Source organism: Entelurus aequoreus, linkage group LG27 (assembly GCF_033978785.1).
Source record: "Entelurus aequoreus isolate RoL-2023_Sb linkage group LG27, RoL_Eaeq_v1.1, whole genome shotgun sequence".
NCBI classification, from domain to species: domain Eukaryota; kingdom Metazoa; phylum Chordata; class Actinopteri; order Syngnathiformes; family Syngnathidae; genus Entelurus; species Entelurus aequoreus.
In genome coordinates, this window is record NC_084757.1 from 32,283,127 (window position 1) to 32,298,156 (window position 15,030).

The 15,030-nt window shown below is 44.2% G+C and overlaps 1 protein-coding gene across 3 annotated transcripts in view; it reads right to left on the minus strand.

Annotated features, from left to right (window-relative positions):
* Positions 1 to 15,030, minus strand: part of gabrb3 (gamma-aminobutyric acid type A receptor subunit beta3) — a 113,647-nt gene that overhangs the window by 34,279 nt on the left and 64,338 nt on the right. For all 3 annotated transcript variants that reach the window (XM_062038788.1, XM_062038786.1, XM_062038787.1), the window contains exons 2-3: positions 14,865 to 14,912; positions 3,214 to 3,305 (exon numbers count right to left, since the gene is read on the minus strand). In XM_062038788.1, the coding sequence (XP_061894772.1) occupies positions 3,214 to 3,305; positions 14,865 to 14,912 (140 nt within the window). The remainder of the gene's footprint in view (positions 1 to 3,213; positions 3,306 to 14,864; positions 14,913 to 15,030) is intronic.

The following is a 15,030-nucleotide window of genomic DNA, read 5'->3' on the forward strand; positions in this document are numbered from 1 at the left end:
TATGATAGTAAAGGAATCATTAGCATACTTTTAAAATGGGGCCAAGTATCAAAAACAATGGGATTTATAGGTTTATATACATTAATTTTGCAAAAATTATAATATAAAATGTTAGCATGCTAATGTTAGTATGATAAAGGAAAAGTTTGCATACTTGTATTACAAGTATTAAAAACCCTGATTTTTTGGTTCATACAAATGAATTTAGCCAAAATTCTAACATCAATTGTTAGCATGCTAACATTAGTGTGATAACATAAGAAAAGTTAGCACACGTCTCAGGCGACAAGTACCAAAAGCCATGATTTTTAGGTTCATTCAAATTACTTTAGCAAAATGCTAGCATAAAACATTAGCATGTTACCATTATTGCCATGATTTATAGTTTTATACGCATTAAATTAGCAAAAATGATAGCATAGTACTTTAGCATACTAATATTAGCATGATAATATAGGAAAAGTTAGCATACTTCTAAGATGGTGCCAAGTATCAAAAGCCATTATTTATAGGTTTATACGCATGAAATTAGCAAAAATTATAGCATAGAACGTTAGCATGCTAATATTATTATGATAATATAGGGAAAGATAGCATACTTCTAAGATGGTGCCAAGTATCAAATGCCATGATTTATAGTTTTATACGCATGAAATTAGCAAAAATGCTAACATAAAATGTTAGCATGCTAATATTAGCATGATAACATAGGAAAAGTTAGCATACGTCTAAAATGGCACCTAGCATCAAAAGCCATGATTTATAGGTTTATAAGCATGAAAATAGCAAAAATGATAGCATAGAATGTTAGCATGCTAATATTAGCATGATAATATAGGAAAATTTAGCATACTTCTAAAATGGCACCAAGTATCAAAAGACATGATTTATAGTTTCATACGCATGAAATTAGCAAAAATGCTAACATAAAATGTTAGCATGCTAATGTTAGCATGATAACATAGGAACAGTTAGCATACTTTTAAAATGGCACCAAGTATCAAAAGCCATGATTTATAGGTTTATACGCATGAAATTAGCAAATATGATATCATAGAAGGTTAGCATGGTAATATTAGCATGATAATATAGGAAAATTTAGCATAAATCTAAGATGGCGCCAAGTACCAAAAGCTATGATTTATAGGTTTATACGCATGAAATTAGCAAAAATGATAGCATAGTACTTTAGCATGCTAATATTAGCATGATAACATGGGCAAAGTTAGCATACTTCTAGGATGGCGGCAAGTATCAATTGCCATGATTTATAGTTTTATACGCATGAAATTAGCAAAAATTATAGCATAGTACGTTAGCATGCTAATATTAGCATGATAACATAGGCAAAGTTAGCATACTTCTAAGATGGCGCCAAGTATCAAATGCCATGATTTATAGTTTTATATGCATGAAATTAGCAAAAATGTTAACATAAAACATTAGCATGCTAATGTTGGCATGATAATATAGGAAAAGTTAGCATACTTCTAAAATGGCACCAAGTATCAAAAGCCATGATTTATAGGTTTATACGCATGAAATTAGCAAAAATGATAGCATAGTACGTTAGCATGCTAATATTAGCATAACTGAATTTAGCAAAATGTTATCATAAAATGTTAGCGTGACACCATTAACATGATAACATATGAAAAGTTAGCATATGTCTAAGATGGCACTACGTATCAAAAGTCATGATTTATAGGCTTATATGCATGAAATTAGCAAAAAATGTTTTGCAGTTAATGTTAGCATGTTATGACTAAAATGATAACATAAGAAAACCTAGCATACTTCTAAAATGGCACCAAGTACCAAAAGCCATGATTTATAGGTTTATATGCATGAAATTAGCAAAAATTATAGCATAGTATGTTAGCATGCTAATATTAGCATGAATGAATCTAGCAAAATTTAATCATAAAATGTTAGCATGTTATGATAACATGATAACATAGGATAAGTTAGCATACTTCTAAAATGGCGTCAAGTATCAAAAGCCATGATTTATAGGTTTAGACACATAAAATTAGCAAAAATGATAGCATACAATGTTGGCATGCTAATGTTAGCATGATAACATAGGAAAAGTTAGCATACTTCTAAAATGGCACCAAGTATCAAAAGCCATGATTTATAGTTTTATACGCATGAAATTAGCAAAAATGATAGCATATGACATTAGCATGCTAACATTAGCATGATAATATAGGAAAAGTTAGCATACTTCTAAGATGGTGCCAAGTATCAAATGCCATAATTTATAGTTTTATACGCATGAAATTAGCAAAAATGTTAACATAAAATGTTAGCATGCTAATATTAACATGATAACATAGGAAAAGTTAGCATACATCTAAAATGGCATCTAGCATCAAAAACCATGATTAATAGGTTTATAAGCATGAAAATAGCAAAAATGATAGCATAGAATGTTAGCATGCTAATATTAGCATGATAATATAGGAAAAGTTAGCATACTTCTAAAATGGCACCAAGTATCAAAAGACATGATTTATAGTTTTATATGCATGAAAGTAGCAAAAATGCTAACATAAAATGTTAGCATGCTAATGTTAGCATGATCTAAGATGGCACCAAGTATCAAAAGCCAATATGTTTAAGTTAAAATGAGTCTAATTAGCTGATATGCTAACATAAAACGTTAGCATGTTGATGTTAGCATGATAACATAGGAAAAGTTAGCATACTTCTAAAATGGCACCAAGTATCAAAAGCCATGATTTATAGTTTTATACGCATGAAATTAGCAAAAATTATAGCATAGAACGTTAACATGCTAATATTAGCATGATAATGTAGGAAAAGTTAGCATACTTCTAAGATGGCGCCAAGTACCAAAAGCCATGATTTATAGTTTTATATGCATGAAATTAGCAAAAATGATAGCATAGAATGTTAGCATGCTAACATTAGCATGATAATATAGGAAAAGTTAGCATATTTTTAAGATGGTCCATGATTTGTAGTTTTATACGCAGGAAATTAGCAAAAATGCCAACATAAAACGTTAGCATGCTAATGTTAGCATGCTAATGTTAGCATGATAACATAGGAACATTTAACACTAATCTAAGATGGCGCCACGTACCAAAAGCCAAGACGTTTAAGTTAAAATGAGTCTAATTAGCTGAAATGCTAACATAAATGCTAACATAAATGCTAATATAAACAGGGTAGTGGTCTTACCCCCAAAGTCCGGTCTCAGCCGGATGTCATACCCCTTCAGCAGCTTGTCCACGGTCTCCTTAACAAAAGACATGTTGCCGGGCTCGTTGACGCTGCAGGAGACCAAGAAAAATACTTTTAATGCTCCCAACAATAACAACAATCCCAGAAGAAGAAGCAGAAAAAGGTCCCGGGTGTTAAAGAGCTCACCTGTGTGCACCTGGGCACATGGCGGCCACGACCAGCGGCCAGCACGCCGCCTGGAGGAGTCTCATGGCGGCTCAGGTGCGCAGTGAGTCAGGGTGCGGGTGAACCAGAGAGTGAGCACAGAGGCTCCGCCCACATAGCGTGCTTCCCCCGCCCCTAAATCTACTGGGACTTCATCCAACACGCCGTAACGCGCCGTCGCCCCCTTTCTAGCAACCTAGCGTGCCAACAGGGGGCCCATAGGGGTGTGGCTCCCCTTTGCTTTATCCAGTGAGAGTCACTTTTTTATATCCTTTACTGGGCTTGTAACAGTGCATGTTTATGAATATGAACAAAGAAATAGCCTCGACACATCATTTGCAAAGAAATGATTATTTGATTTCTTATTTGCAGATAAATCCATGACTTGCTTTGATATCGTACGACAAGCAGATATTGAAGCATTCATTTGTAATAGACCCCCAAAAAATGCTTGATGCTTAAATGAAGCGGCCTGTCACGTTGTTTAAAGTAAACAATATGACAAATCAAAGTCAAATCCATGTGGCGGGTCGTCTTAAACGATGTGGCAGGCCACCTGAGACGACGTGATGGGCCACAGTTAATCATGTCGCGGGCCACAATAAACAATGTGGTGGACCACTTTAACCGTCGTGGCAGGCCAGGTCCAACGATGTGGCAGGCTATTTTCAACGTTGTGGCGGAATACCTTAAACGATGGAGCAGGCCAATTTAAACAATATGGCGGACCACATTAAACAATATGGTGGTCCACCCTTAACGATGTGGTGGGCCACCATTAACGATGTGGTGGGCCACTTTAAATGTCATGGTTGAACACCTTAAACTACATGACGGGCCACTTAAATGTTGTGGTGGGCCACTTTAAACGTTGTTGCGGAACACCTTCAATGATGTGGCGGACCACTTTCAATGATGTGTTGGCGGTCCACCTTGAATGTTGTGGTGGGCCACCTTAAACGTTGTTGCGGAACACCTTCAATGATGTGGCGGGCCACCTTCAACGTTGTGGCAGGCCAGATTCAACGATGTGGCAGGCTACCTTCAACGTTGTGGCGGAATACCTTAAACGATGGAGCAGGCCAATTTAAACAATAAGGCGGACCACCTTAAACAATATGGTGGTCCACCCTTAACGATGTGGTGGGCTACTTTAAATGTCGTGGTAGAACACCTTAAACTACATGGCGGGCCACCTTGAATGTTGTGGTGGGCCACCTTAAACGTTGTTGCGGACCACCTTCAATGATGTGGCCGGCCTCTTTAAACGTTGTGGCAGGCCAGATTCAACGATGTGGCAGGCTACCTTCAACGTTGTGGCGGAATACCTTAAACGATGGAGCAGGTCTGTTCAAACAATATGGCGGACCACCTTAAACAATATGGTGGGCCACTATTAACGATGTGGTGGGCCACTTTAAATGTCATGGTTGAACACCTTAAACTACATGGCGGGCCACTTAAATGTTGTGGTGGGCCAATTTAAACGTTGTTGCGGACCACCTTCAATGACGTGGCGGACCACCTTCAATGATGTGTTGGCGGTCCACCTTGAATGTTGTGGTGGGCCACCTTAAACGTTGTTGCGGAACACCTTCAATGATGTGGCGGGCCACCTTCAACGTTGTGGCAGGCCAGATTCAACGATGTGGCAGGCTACCTTCAACGATGTGGCGGAATACCTTAAACGATGGAGCAGGCCAAATTAAACAATAAGGCGGACCACCTTAAACAATATGGTGGTCCACCCTTAACGATGTGGTGGGCTACTTTAAATGTTGTGATTAAACACCTTAAACTACATGGCGGGCCACCTTGAATGTTGTGGTGGGCCACCTTAAACGTTGTTGCGGACCACCTTCAATGATGTGGCCGGCCTCTTTAAACGTTGTAGCAGGCCAGATCCAACGATGTGGCAGACTACCTTCAACGTTGTGGCGGAATACCTTAAACAATGGAGCAGGTCAGTTCAAACAATATGGCGGACCACCTTAAACAATATGGTGGGCCACCATTAATGATGTGGTGGGCCAACTTAAATGTCATGGTTGAACACCTTAAACTACATGGCGGGCCACATGAATATTGTGGTGGGCCACTTTAAACGTTGTTGCGGACCATCTTCAATGACGTGGCGAACCACCTTCAATGATGTGTTGGCGGTCCACCTTGAATGTTGTGGTGGGCCACCGTAAACAGTGTTGCGGAACACCTTCAATGATGGAGCAGGCCAATTTAAACAATAAGGCGGACCACCTTAAACAATATGGTGGTCCACCCTTAACGATGTGGCAGGCTACCTTCAACGTTGTGGCGGAATACCTTAAACGATGGAGCAGGCCAACTTAAACAATAAGGCGGACCACCTTAAACAATATGGTGGTCCACCCTTAACGATGTGGCAGGCTACCTTCAACGTTGTGGCGGAATACCTTAAACGATGGAGCAGGCCAAATTAAACAATAAGGCGGACCACCTTAAACGATATGGTGGTCCACCCTTAACGATGTGGTGGGCTACTTTAAATGTCGTGGTTGAACACCTTAAACTACATTGCGGGCCACCTTGAATGTTGTGGTGGGCCACCTTAAACGTTGTTGCGGACCACCTTCAATGATGTGGCCGGCCTCTTTAAACGTTGTAGCAGGCCAGATTCAACGATGTGGCAGACTACCTTCAACGTTGTGGTGGAATACCTTAAACGATGGAGCAGGTCAGTTCAAACAATATGGCGGACCACCTTAAACAATATGGTGGGCCACCATTAACGATGTGGTGGGCCACTTTAAATGTCATGGTTGAACACTTTAAACTACCACTTAAATGTTGTGATGGGCCACGTTAAACGTTGTTGTGGACCATCTTCAATGACGTGGCGAACCACCTTCAATGATGTGTTGGCGGTCCACCTTGAATGTTGTGGTGGGCCACCGTAAACGTTGTTGTGGAACACCTTCAATGATGGAGCAGGCCAAATTAAACAATAAGGCGGACCACCTTAAACAATATGGTGGTCCACCCTTAACGATGTGGCAGGCTACCTTCAACGTTGTGGCGGAATACCTTAAACGATGGAGCAGGCTAATTTAAACAATGAGGCGGACCACCTTAAACAATATGGTGGTCCACCCTTAACGATGTGGTGGGCTACTTTAAATGTTGTGATTAAACACCTTAAACTACATGGCGGGCCACCTTGAATGTTGTGGTGGGCCACCTTAAACGTTGTTGCGGACCACCTTCAATGATGTGGCCGGCCTCTTTAAACGTTGTAGCAGGCCAGATCCAACGATGTGGCAGACTACCTTCAACGTTGTGGCGGAATACCTTAAACAATGGAGCAGGTCAGTTCAAACAATATGGCGGACCACCTTAAACAATATGGTGGGTCACCATTAATGATGTGGTGGGCCAACTTAAATGTCATGGTTGAACACCTTAAACTACATGGCGGGCCACTTAAATATTGTGGTGGGCCACTTTAAACGTTGTTGCGGACCATCTTCAATGACGTGGCGAACCACCTTCAATGATGTGTTGGCGGTCCACCTTGAATGTTGTGGTGGGCCACCTTAAACAGTGTTGCGGAACACCTTCAATGATGGAGCAGGCCAATTTAAACAATAAGGCGGACCACCTTAAACAATATGGTGGTCCACCCTTAACGATGTGGCAGGCTACCTTCAACGTTGTGGCGGAATACCTTAAACGATGGAGCAGGCCAACTTAAACAATAAGGCGGACCACCTTAAACAATATGGTGGTCCACCCTTAACGATGTGGCAGGCTACCTTCAACGTTGTGGCGGAATACCTTAAACGATGGAGCAGGCCAAATTAAACAATAAGGCGGACCACCTTAAACGATATGGTGGTCCACCCTTAACGATGTGGTGGGCTACTTTAAATGTCGTGGTTGAACACCTTAAACTACATTGCGGGCCACCTTGAATGTTGTGGTGGGCCACCTTAAACGTTGTTGCGGACCACCTTCAATGATGTGGCCGGCCTCTTTAAACGTTGTAGCAGGCCAGATTCAACGATGTGGCAGACTACCTTCAACGTTGTGGTGGAATACCTTAAACGATGGAGCAGGTCAGTTCAAACAATATGGCGGACCACCTTAAACAATATGGTGGGCCACCATTAACGATGTGGTGGGCCACTTTAAATGTCATGGTTGAACACTTTAAACTACCACTTAAATGTTGTGATGGGCCACTTTAAACGTTGTTGTGGACCATCTTCAATGACGTGGCGAACCACCTTCAATGATGTGTTGGCGGTCCACCTTGAATGTTGTGGTGGGCCACCGTAAACGTTGTTGCGGAACACCTTCAATGATGGAGCAGGCCAACTTAAACAATAAGGCGGACCACCTTAAACAATATGGTGGTCCACCCTTAACGATGTGGCAGGCTACCTTCAACGTTGTGGCGGAATACCTTAAACGATGGAGCAGGCTAATTTAAACAATAAGGCGGACCACCTTAAACAATATGGTGGTCCACCCTTAACGATGTGGTGGGCCTCTTTAAATGTCGTGGTTGAACACCTTAAACTACATGACGGGCCACCTTGAATGTTGTGGTGGGCCACTTTAAACGTTGTTGCGGACCACCTTCAATGACGTGGCGGACCACCTTCAATAAAGTGTTGGCGGTCCACCTTGAATGTTGTGGTGGGCCACTTTAAACGTTGTTGCGGAACACCTTCAATGACGTGGCGGACCACCTTCAATGACGTGTTGGCGGTCCACCTTGAATGTTGTGGTGGGCCACTTTAAACGTTGTTGCGGAACACCTTCAATGATGTGGCGGACCACCTTCAATAAAGTGTTGGCGGTCCACCTTGAATGTTGTGGTGGGCCACTTTAAACGTTGTTGCGGAACACCTTCAATGACGTGGCGGACCACCTTCAATAAAGTGTTGGCGGTCCACCTTGAATGTTGTGGTGGGCCACTTTAAACGTTGTTGCGGACCACATTCAATGATGTGTTGGCGGTCCACCTTGAATGTTGTGGTGGGCCACCTTAAACGTTGTTGCGGAACACCTTCAATGATGTGGCGAGCCACATTCAACGTTGTGGCAGGGCAGATTCAACGATGTGGCAGGCTACCTTCAACGTTGTGGCGGAATACCTTAAACGATGGAGCAGGCCAATTTAGACAATAAGGCGGACCACCTTAAACAATATGGTGGTCCACCCTTAACGATGTGGTGGGCTACTTTAAATGTCGTGGTAGAACACCTTAAACTACATGGCGGGCCACCTTGAATGTTGTGGTGGGCCACCTTAAACGTTGTTGCGGACCACCTTCAATGATGTGGCCGGCCTCTTTAAACGTTGTGGCAGACTACCTTCAACGTTGGGACAGGCCAGATTCAACGATGTGGCAGACTACCTTCAACGTTGTGGCGGAATACCTTAAACGATGGAGCAGGTCAGTTCAAACAATATGGCGGACCACCTTAAACAATATGGTGGACCACCATTAACGATGTGGTGGGTCACATTAAATGTCATGGTTGAACACCTTAAACTACATGGCGGGCCACTTAAATGTTGTGGTGGGCCGCTTTAAACGTTGTAGCAGGCCAGATCCAACGATGTGGCAGACTACCTTCAACGTTGTGGCGGAATACCTTAAACGATGGAGCAGGTCAGTTCAAACAATATGGCGGACCACCTTAAACAATATGGTGGACCACCATTAACGATGTGGTGGGTCACCTTAAATGTCATGGTTGAACACCTTAAACTACATGGCGGGCCACTTAAATGTTGTGGTGGGCCACTTTAAACGTTGTTGCGGACCATCTTCAATGACGTGGCGAACCACCGTCAATGATGTGTTGGCGGTCCACCTTGAATGTTGTGGTGGGCCACTTTAAACGGTGTTGCGGAACACTTTCAATGATGGAGCAGGCCAATTTAAACAATAAGGCGGACCACCTTAAACAATATGGTGGTCCACCCTTAACGATGTGGCAGGCTACCTTCAACGTTGTGGCGGAATACCTTAAACGATGGAGCAGGCCAAATTAAACAATAAGGCGGACCACCTTTAACAATATGGTGGTCCACACTTAACGAGGTGGTGGGCTAATTTAAATGTTGTGGTTGAACACCTTAAACTTCATGGCGGGCCACCTTAAATGTTGTGGTGGGCCACCTTAAACGTTGTTGCGGACCACCTTCAATGATGTGGCCAGCCTCTTTAAACGTTGTGGCAGGCCAGATTCAACGATGTGGCAGGCTACCTTCAACGTTGTGGCGGAATACCTTAAACGATGGAGCAGGTCAGTTCAAACAATATGGCGGACCACCTTAAACAATATGGTGGGCCACCATTAACGATGTGGTGGGCCACCTTAAATGTCATGGTTGAACACCTTAAACTACATGGCGGGCCACTTAAATGTTGTGGTGGGCCGCTTTAAACGTTGTTGCGGACCATCTTCAATGACGTGGCGAACCACCGTCAATGATGTGTTGGCGGTCCACCTTGAATGTTGTGGTGGGCCACCTTAAACAGTGTTGCGGAACACCTTCAATGATGGAGCAGGCCAATATAAACCATAAGGCGGACCACCTTAAACAATATGGTGGTCCACCCTTAACGATGTGGCAGGCTACCTTCAACGTTGTGGCGGAATACCTTAAACGATGGAGCAGGCCAAATTAAACAATAAGGCGGACCACCTTTAACAATATGGTGGTCCACACTTAACGAGGTGGTGGGCTACTTTAAATGTTGTGGTTGAACACCTTAAACTACATGGCGGGCCACCTTAAATGTTGTGGTGGGCCACCTTAAACGTTGTTGCGGACCACCTTCAATGATGTGGCCAGCCTCTTTAAACGTTGTGGCAGGCCAGATTCAACGATGTGGCAGGCTACCTTCAACGTTGTGGCGGAATACCTTAAACGATGGAGCAGGTCAGTTCAAACAATATGGCGGACCACCTTAAACAATATGGTGGGCCACTATTAACGATGTGGTGGGCCACTTTAAATGTCATGGTTGAACACCTTAAACTACATGGCGGGCCACTTAAATGTTGTGGTGGGCCACTTTAAACGTTGTTGCGGACCACCTTCAATGATGTGGCGGACCACCTTCAATGACGTGTTGGCGGTCCACCTTGAATGTTGTGGTGGGCCACCTTAAACGTTGTTGCGGAACACCTTCAATGATGTGACGGGCCACATTCAACGTTGTGGCAGGCCAGATTCAACGATGTGGCAGGCTACCTTCAACGTTGTGGCGGAATACCTTAATCGATGGAGCAGGCCGAATTAAACAATAAGGCGGACCACCTTAAACGATAAGGTGGTCCACCCTTAACGATGTGGTGGGCTACTTTAAATGTCATGGTTGAATACCTTAAACTACATGGCGGGCCACCTTGAATGTTGTGGTGGGCCACCTTAAACGTTGTTGCGGACCACCTTCAATGATGTGGCCGGCCTCTTTAAACGTTGTAGCAGGCCAGATTCAACGATGTGGCAGACTACCTTCAACGTTGTGGTGGAATACCTTAAACGATGGAGCAGGCCAAATTAAACAATAAGGCGGACCACCTTTAACAATATGGTGGTCCACACTTAACGAGGTGGTGGGCTACTTTAAATGTTGTGGTTGAACACCTTAAACTACATGGCGGGCCACCTTGAATGTTGTGGTGGGCCACCTTAAACGTTGTTGCGGACCACCTTCAATGATGTGGCCGGCCTCTTTAAACGTTGTAGCAGGCCAGATCCAACGATGTGGCAGGCTACCTTCAACGTTGTGGCGGAATACCTTAAACGATGGAGCAGGTCAGTTCAAACAATATGGCGGACCACCTTAAACAATATGGTGGGCCACCATTAACGATGTGGTGGGCCACCTTAAATGTCATGGTTGAACACCTTAAACTACATGGCGGGCCACTTAAATGTTGTGGTGGGCCACTTTAAACGTTGTTGCGGACCATCTTCAATGACGTGGCGAACCACCTTCAATGATGTGTTGGCGGTCCACCTTGAATGTTGTGGTGGGCCACCTTAAACGGTGTTGCGGAACACCTTCAATGATGGAGCAGGCCAATTTAAACAATAAGGCGGACCACCTTAAACAATATGGTGGTCCACCCTTAACGATGTGGCAGGCTACCTTCAACGTTGTGGCGGAATACCTTAAACGATGGAGCAGGCCAATTTAAACAATAAGGCGGACCACCTTAAACAATATGGTGGTCCACCCTTAACGATGTGGTGGGCCTCTTTAAATGTCGTGGTTGAACACCTTAAACTACATGACGGGCCACCTTGAATGTTGTGGTGGGCCACTTTAAACGTTGTTGCGGACCACCTTCAATGACGTGGCGGACCACCTTCAATAAAGTGTTGGCGGTCCACCTTGAATGTTGTGGTGGGCCACTTTAAACGTTGTTGCGGAACACCTTCAATGACGTGGCGGACCACCTTCAATAAAGTGTTGGCGGTCCACCTTGAATGTTGTGGTGGGCCACTTTAAACGTTGTTGCGGACCACCTTCAATGATGTGTTGGCGGTCCACCTTGAATGTTGTGGTGGGCCACCTTAAACGTTGTTGCGGAACACCTTCAATGATGTGGCGGGCCACCTTCAACGTTGTGGCAGGCTACCTTCAACGATGTGGCGGAATACCTTAAACGATGGAGCAGGCCAATTTAAACAATAAGGCGGACCACCTTAAACAATATGGTGGTCCACCCTTAACGATGTGGTGGGCTACTTTAAATGTTGTGGTTGAACACCTTAAACTACATGGCGGGCCACCTTGAATGTTGTGGTGGGCCACCTTAAACGTTGTTGCGGACCACATTCAATGATGTGGCCGGCCTCTTTAAACGTTGTAGCAGGCCAGATTCAACGACGTGACAGACTACCTTCAACGTTGTGGTGGAATACCTTAAACGATGGAGCAAGCCAATTTAAACAGTATTGCAGACCACATTAAACAATATGGTGGGCCAGTCTTAACGATGAGGTGGGCCACTTTAAATGTTGTGGTTGAACACCTTAAACTACATGGCGGGCCACTTAAATGTTGTGGTGGGCCACATTAAACGTTGTTGCGGACCACCTTCAATGATGTGGTGGGCCACATTAAATGTTGTGGCAGGCCACATTTCATGACGTGGTGGACCACTTTTAATGATGTTGTGGGCCACCTTCAACGTTGTGGCGGGCCACCTTCAACGATGTGGCAGGCCAGGTTCAACGATGTGGCAGGCCAGATTCAACGATGTGGCAGGCTACCTTCAACGTTGTGGCGGAATACCTTAAACGATGGAGCAGGCCAATTTAAACAATAAGGCGGACCACCTTAAACAATATGGTGGTCCACCCTTAACGATGTGGCAGGCTACCTTCAACGTTGTGGCGGAATACCTTAAACGATAGAGCAGGCCAACTTAAACAATAAGGCGCACCACATTTAACAATATGGTGGTCCACCCTTAACGATGAGGTGGGCCTTTTTAAATGTCGTGGTTGAACACCTTAAACTACATGGCGGGCCACCTTAAATGTTGTGGTGGGCCACCTTAAACGTTGTTGCGGACCACCTTCAATGATGTGTCCGGCCTCTTTAAACGTTGTGGCAGGCCAGATTCAACGATGTGGCAGGCTACCTTCAATGTTGTGGCGGAATACCTTAAACGAAGGAGCAGGCCAACTTAAACAATAAGGCGGACCACCTTAAACATTATGGTGGTCCACCCTTAACGATGAGGTGGGCCTTTTTAAATGTCGTGGTTGCACACCTTAAACTATATGGCGGGCCACATAAATATTGTGGTGGGCCACATTAAACGTTGTTGGGGACCACCTTCAATGATGTGGCGGAATACCTTAAACGATGGAGCAGGCCAGTTCAAACAATATGGCGGACCACCTTAAACAATATGGTGGGCCACCGTTAACGATGTGGTGGGCCACAATTAAGGATGTGGTGGGCCTCTTTAAATGTTGTGGTTGAACACCTTGAACTACATGACGGGCCACTTAAATGTTGTTGCGGACCACCTTCAATGATGTGGCGGGCCACATTAAATGTTGTGGAAGGCCACATTTAATGATGTGGCAGGCCACATTTAACGAACTAGCAGGCCACATTCAACAAAGTGGCAGGCCACCTTCAACGAAGTGACAGGCCGCTTTCAACGATGTGGCAGGCCACTTCAACAAAGTGGCAGGCAGCCGCATTCAACGAAGTGGCAGGCCGTTTTCAACAAAGTGGCAGGCCACATTCAACGAAGTGGCGGGCGACATTCAACGATGTAGCAGGCAGCCTTTGACGATGTGGCAGGCCGCCTTCAACGAAGTGGCCACATTCAACGAAGTGGCAGGCTACTTTCAACGAACTGGCAGGCCACCTTCAACAAAGTGACAGGCCGCTTTCAACGAAGTGGCAGGCCACTTCAACAAAGTGGCAGGCAGCCGCATTCAACGAAGTGGCAGGCCGTTTTCAACAAAGTGGCAGGCGACATTCAACGATGTAGCAGGCAGCCTTTGACGATGTGGCAGGCCGCCTTCAACGAAGTGGCCACATTCAACGATGTGGCAGGCTACTTTCAACGAACTGGCAGGTCACCTTCAACGAAGTGACAGGCCACATTAAAAAGTTGTGTCAGAACACCGTAAACGATGTGGCGAGCCACCTTCAAAAATGTTGCGGCCCACGGTTAACGACGTGGCGGGCCAATTTAAAAGTCGTGGTTGAACACCTTGAACGACATGGTGGTCCACCTTAAATGTTCTGGTGGGTCACCTTAAATGTGGCGTGCCACATTAGACGACATGGCAGGCCACTTCAGACATCGTGATGTCCACAATAAACATATTAAACGATGTGGAGGGCTACCTTATACAATATGGTGGGCCTCCCTAAACGATGTGCCGGGCCACATAATCAGAGTGGCGGGTCACGTTAAACGATGTGGGGGGCCACATTTAAAGTGGCGGGCCACAGAGGACGCTGCTTCCCAGGAGGTTATACAAAATAAAGCTTTGACATTATTAGTTACTGGTGTAAACATTTTAGCTCTGAATGATTACATTATGTTTATTTCTGTATTTTTACCATTTTTGCTGTTATCATTATTCACACATTTTGCCACGGGTTAATAAAAAACACAACAAAAAACTATAAATATTTGATTGATAGTACAACTACGAGTAAAATAAAGACCACACGCTGTTAAGAAAATAACAAATACTGGCAGTTTAGTCTCCAAACCCGCACTGTAAAAATTACACTGGTACCATTTTTCCATTTACAGTAATTATGTGTATAAACCACCGTAAATGTTACTGTAAATACGTAACATAATATTTACCGCCATAACGAATCTACAGTATATGACGTATACTCATGTATGCGGGCTTAAAGAGTTCTCAGCAGTCTTACCTTGTGTCGTAGATAGCGTACAGCTTCTTGTTCCCGTCAACCGAGTTCCTGGAAACACACACAAAAAAAGACATGCAGATTTATTACAGCTTTTACAATCTCATGATGAGCCGTCTGAGCTAAACAGATGAGGTGTCAGAAGCGGGATCACATTAAGAGATGGATC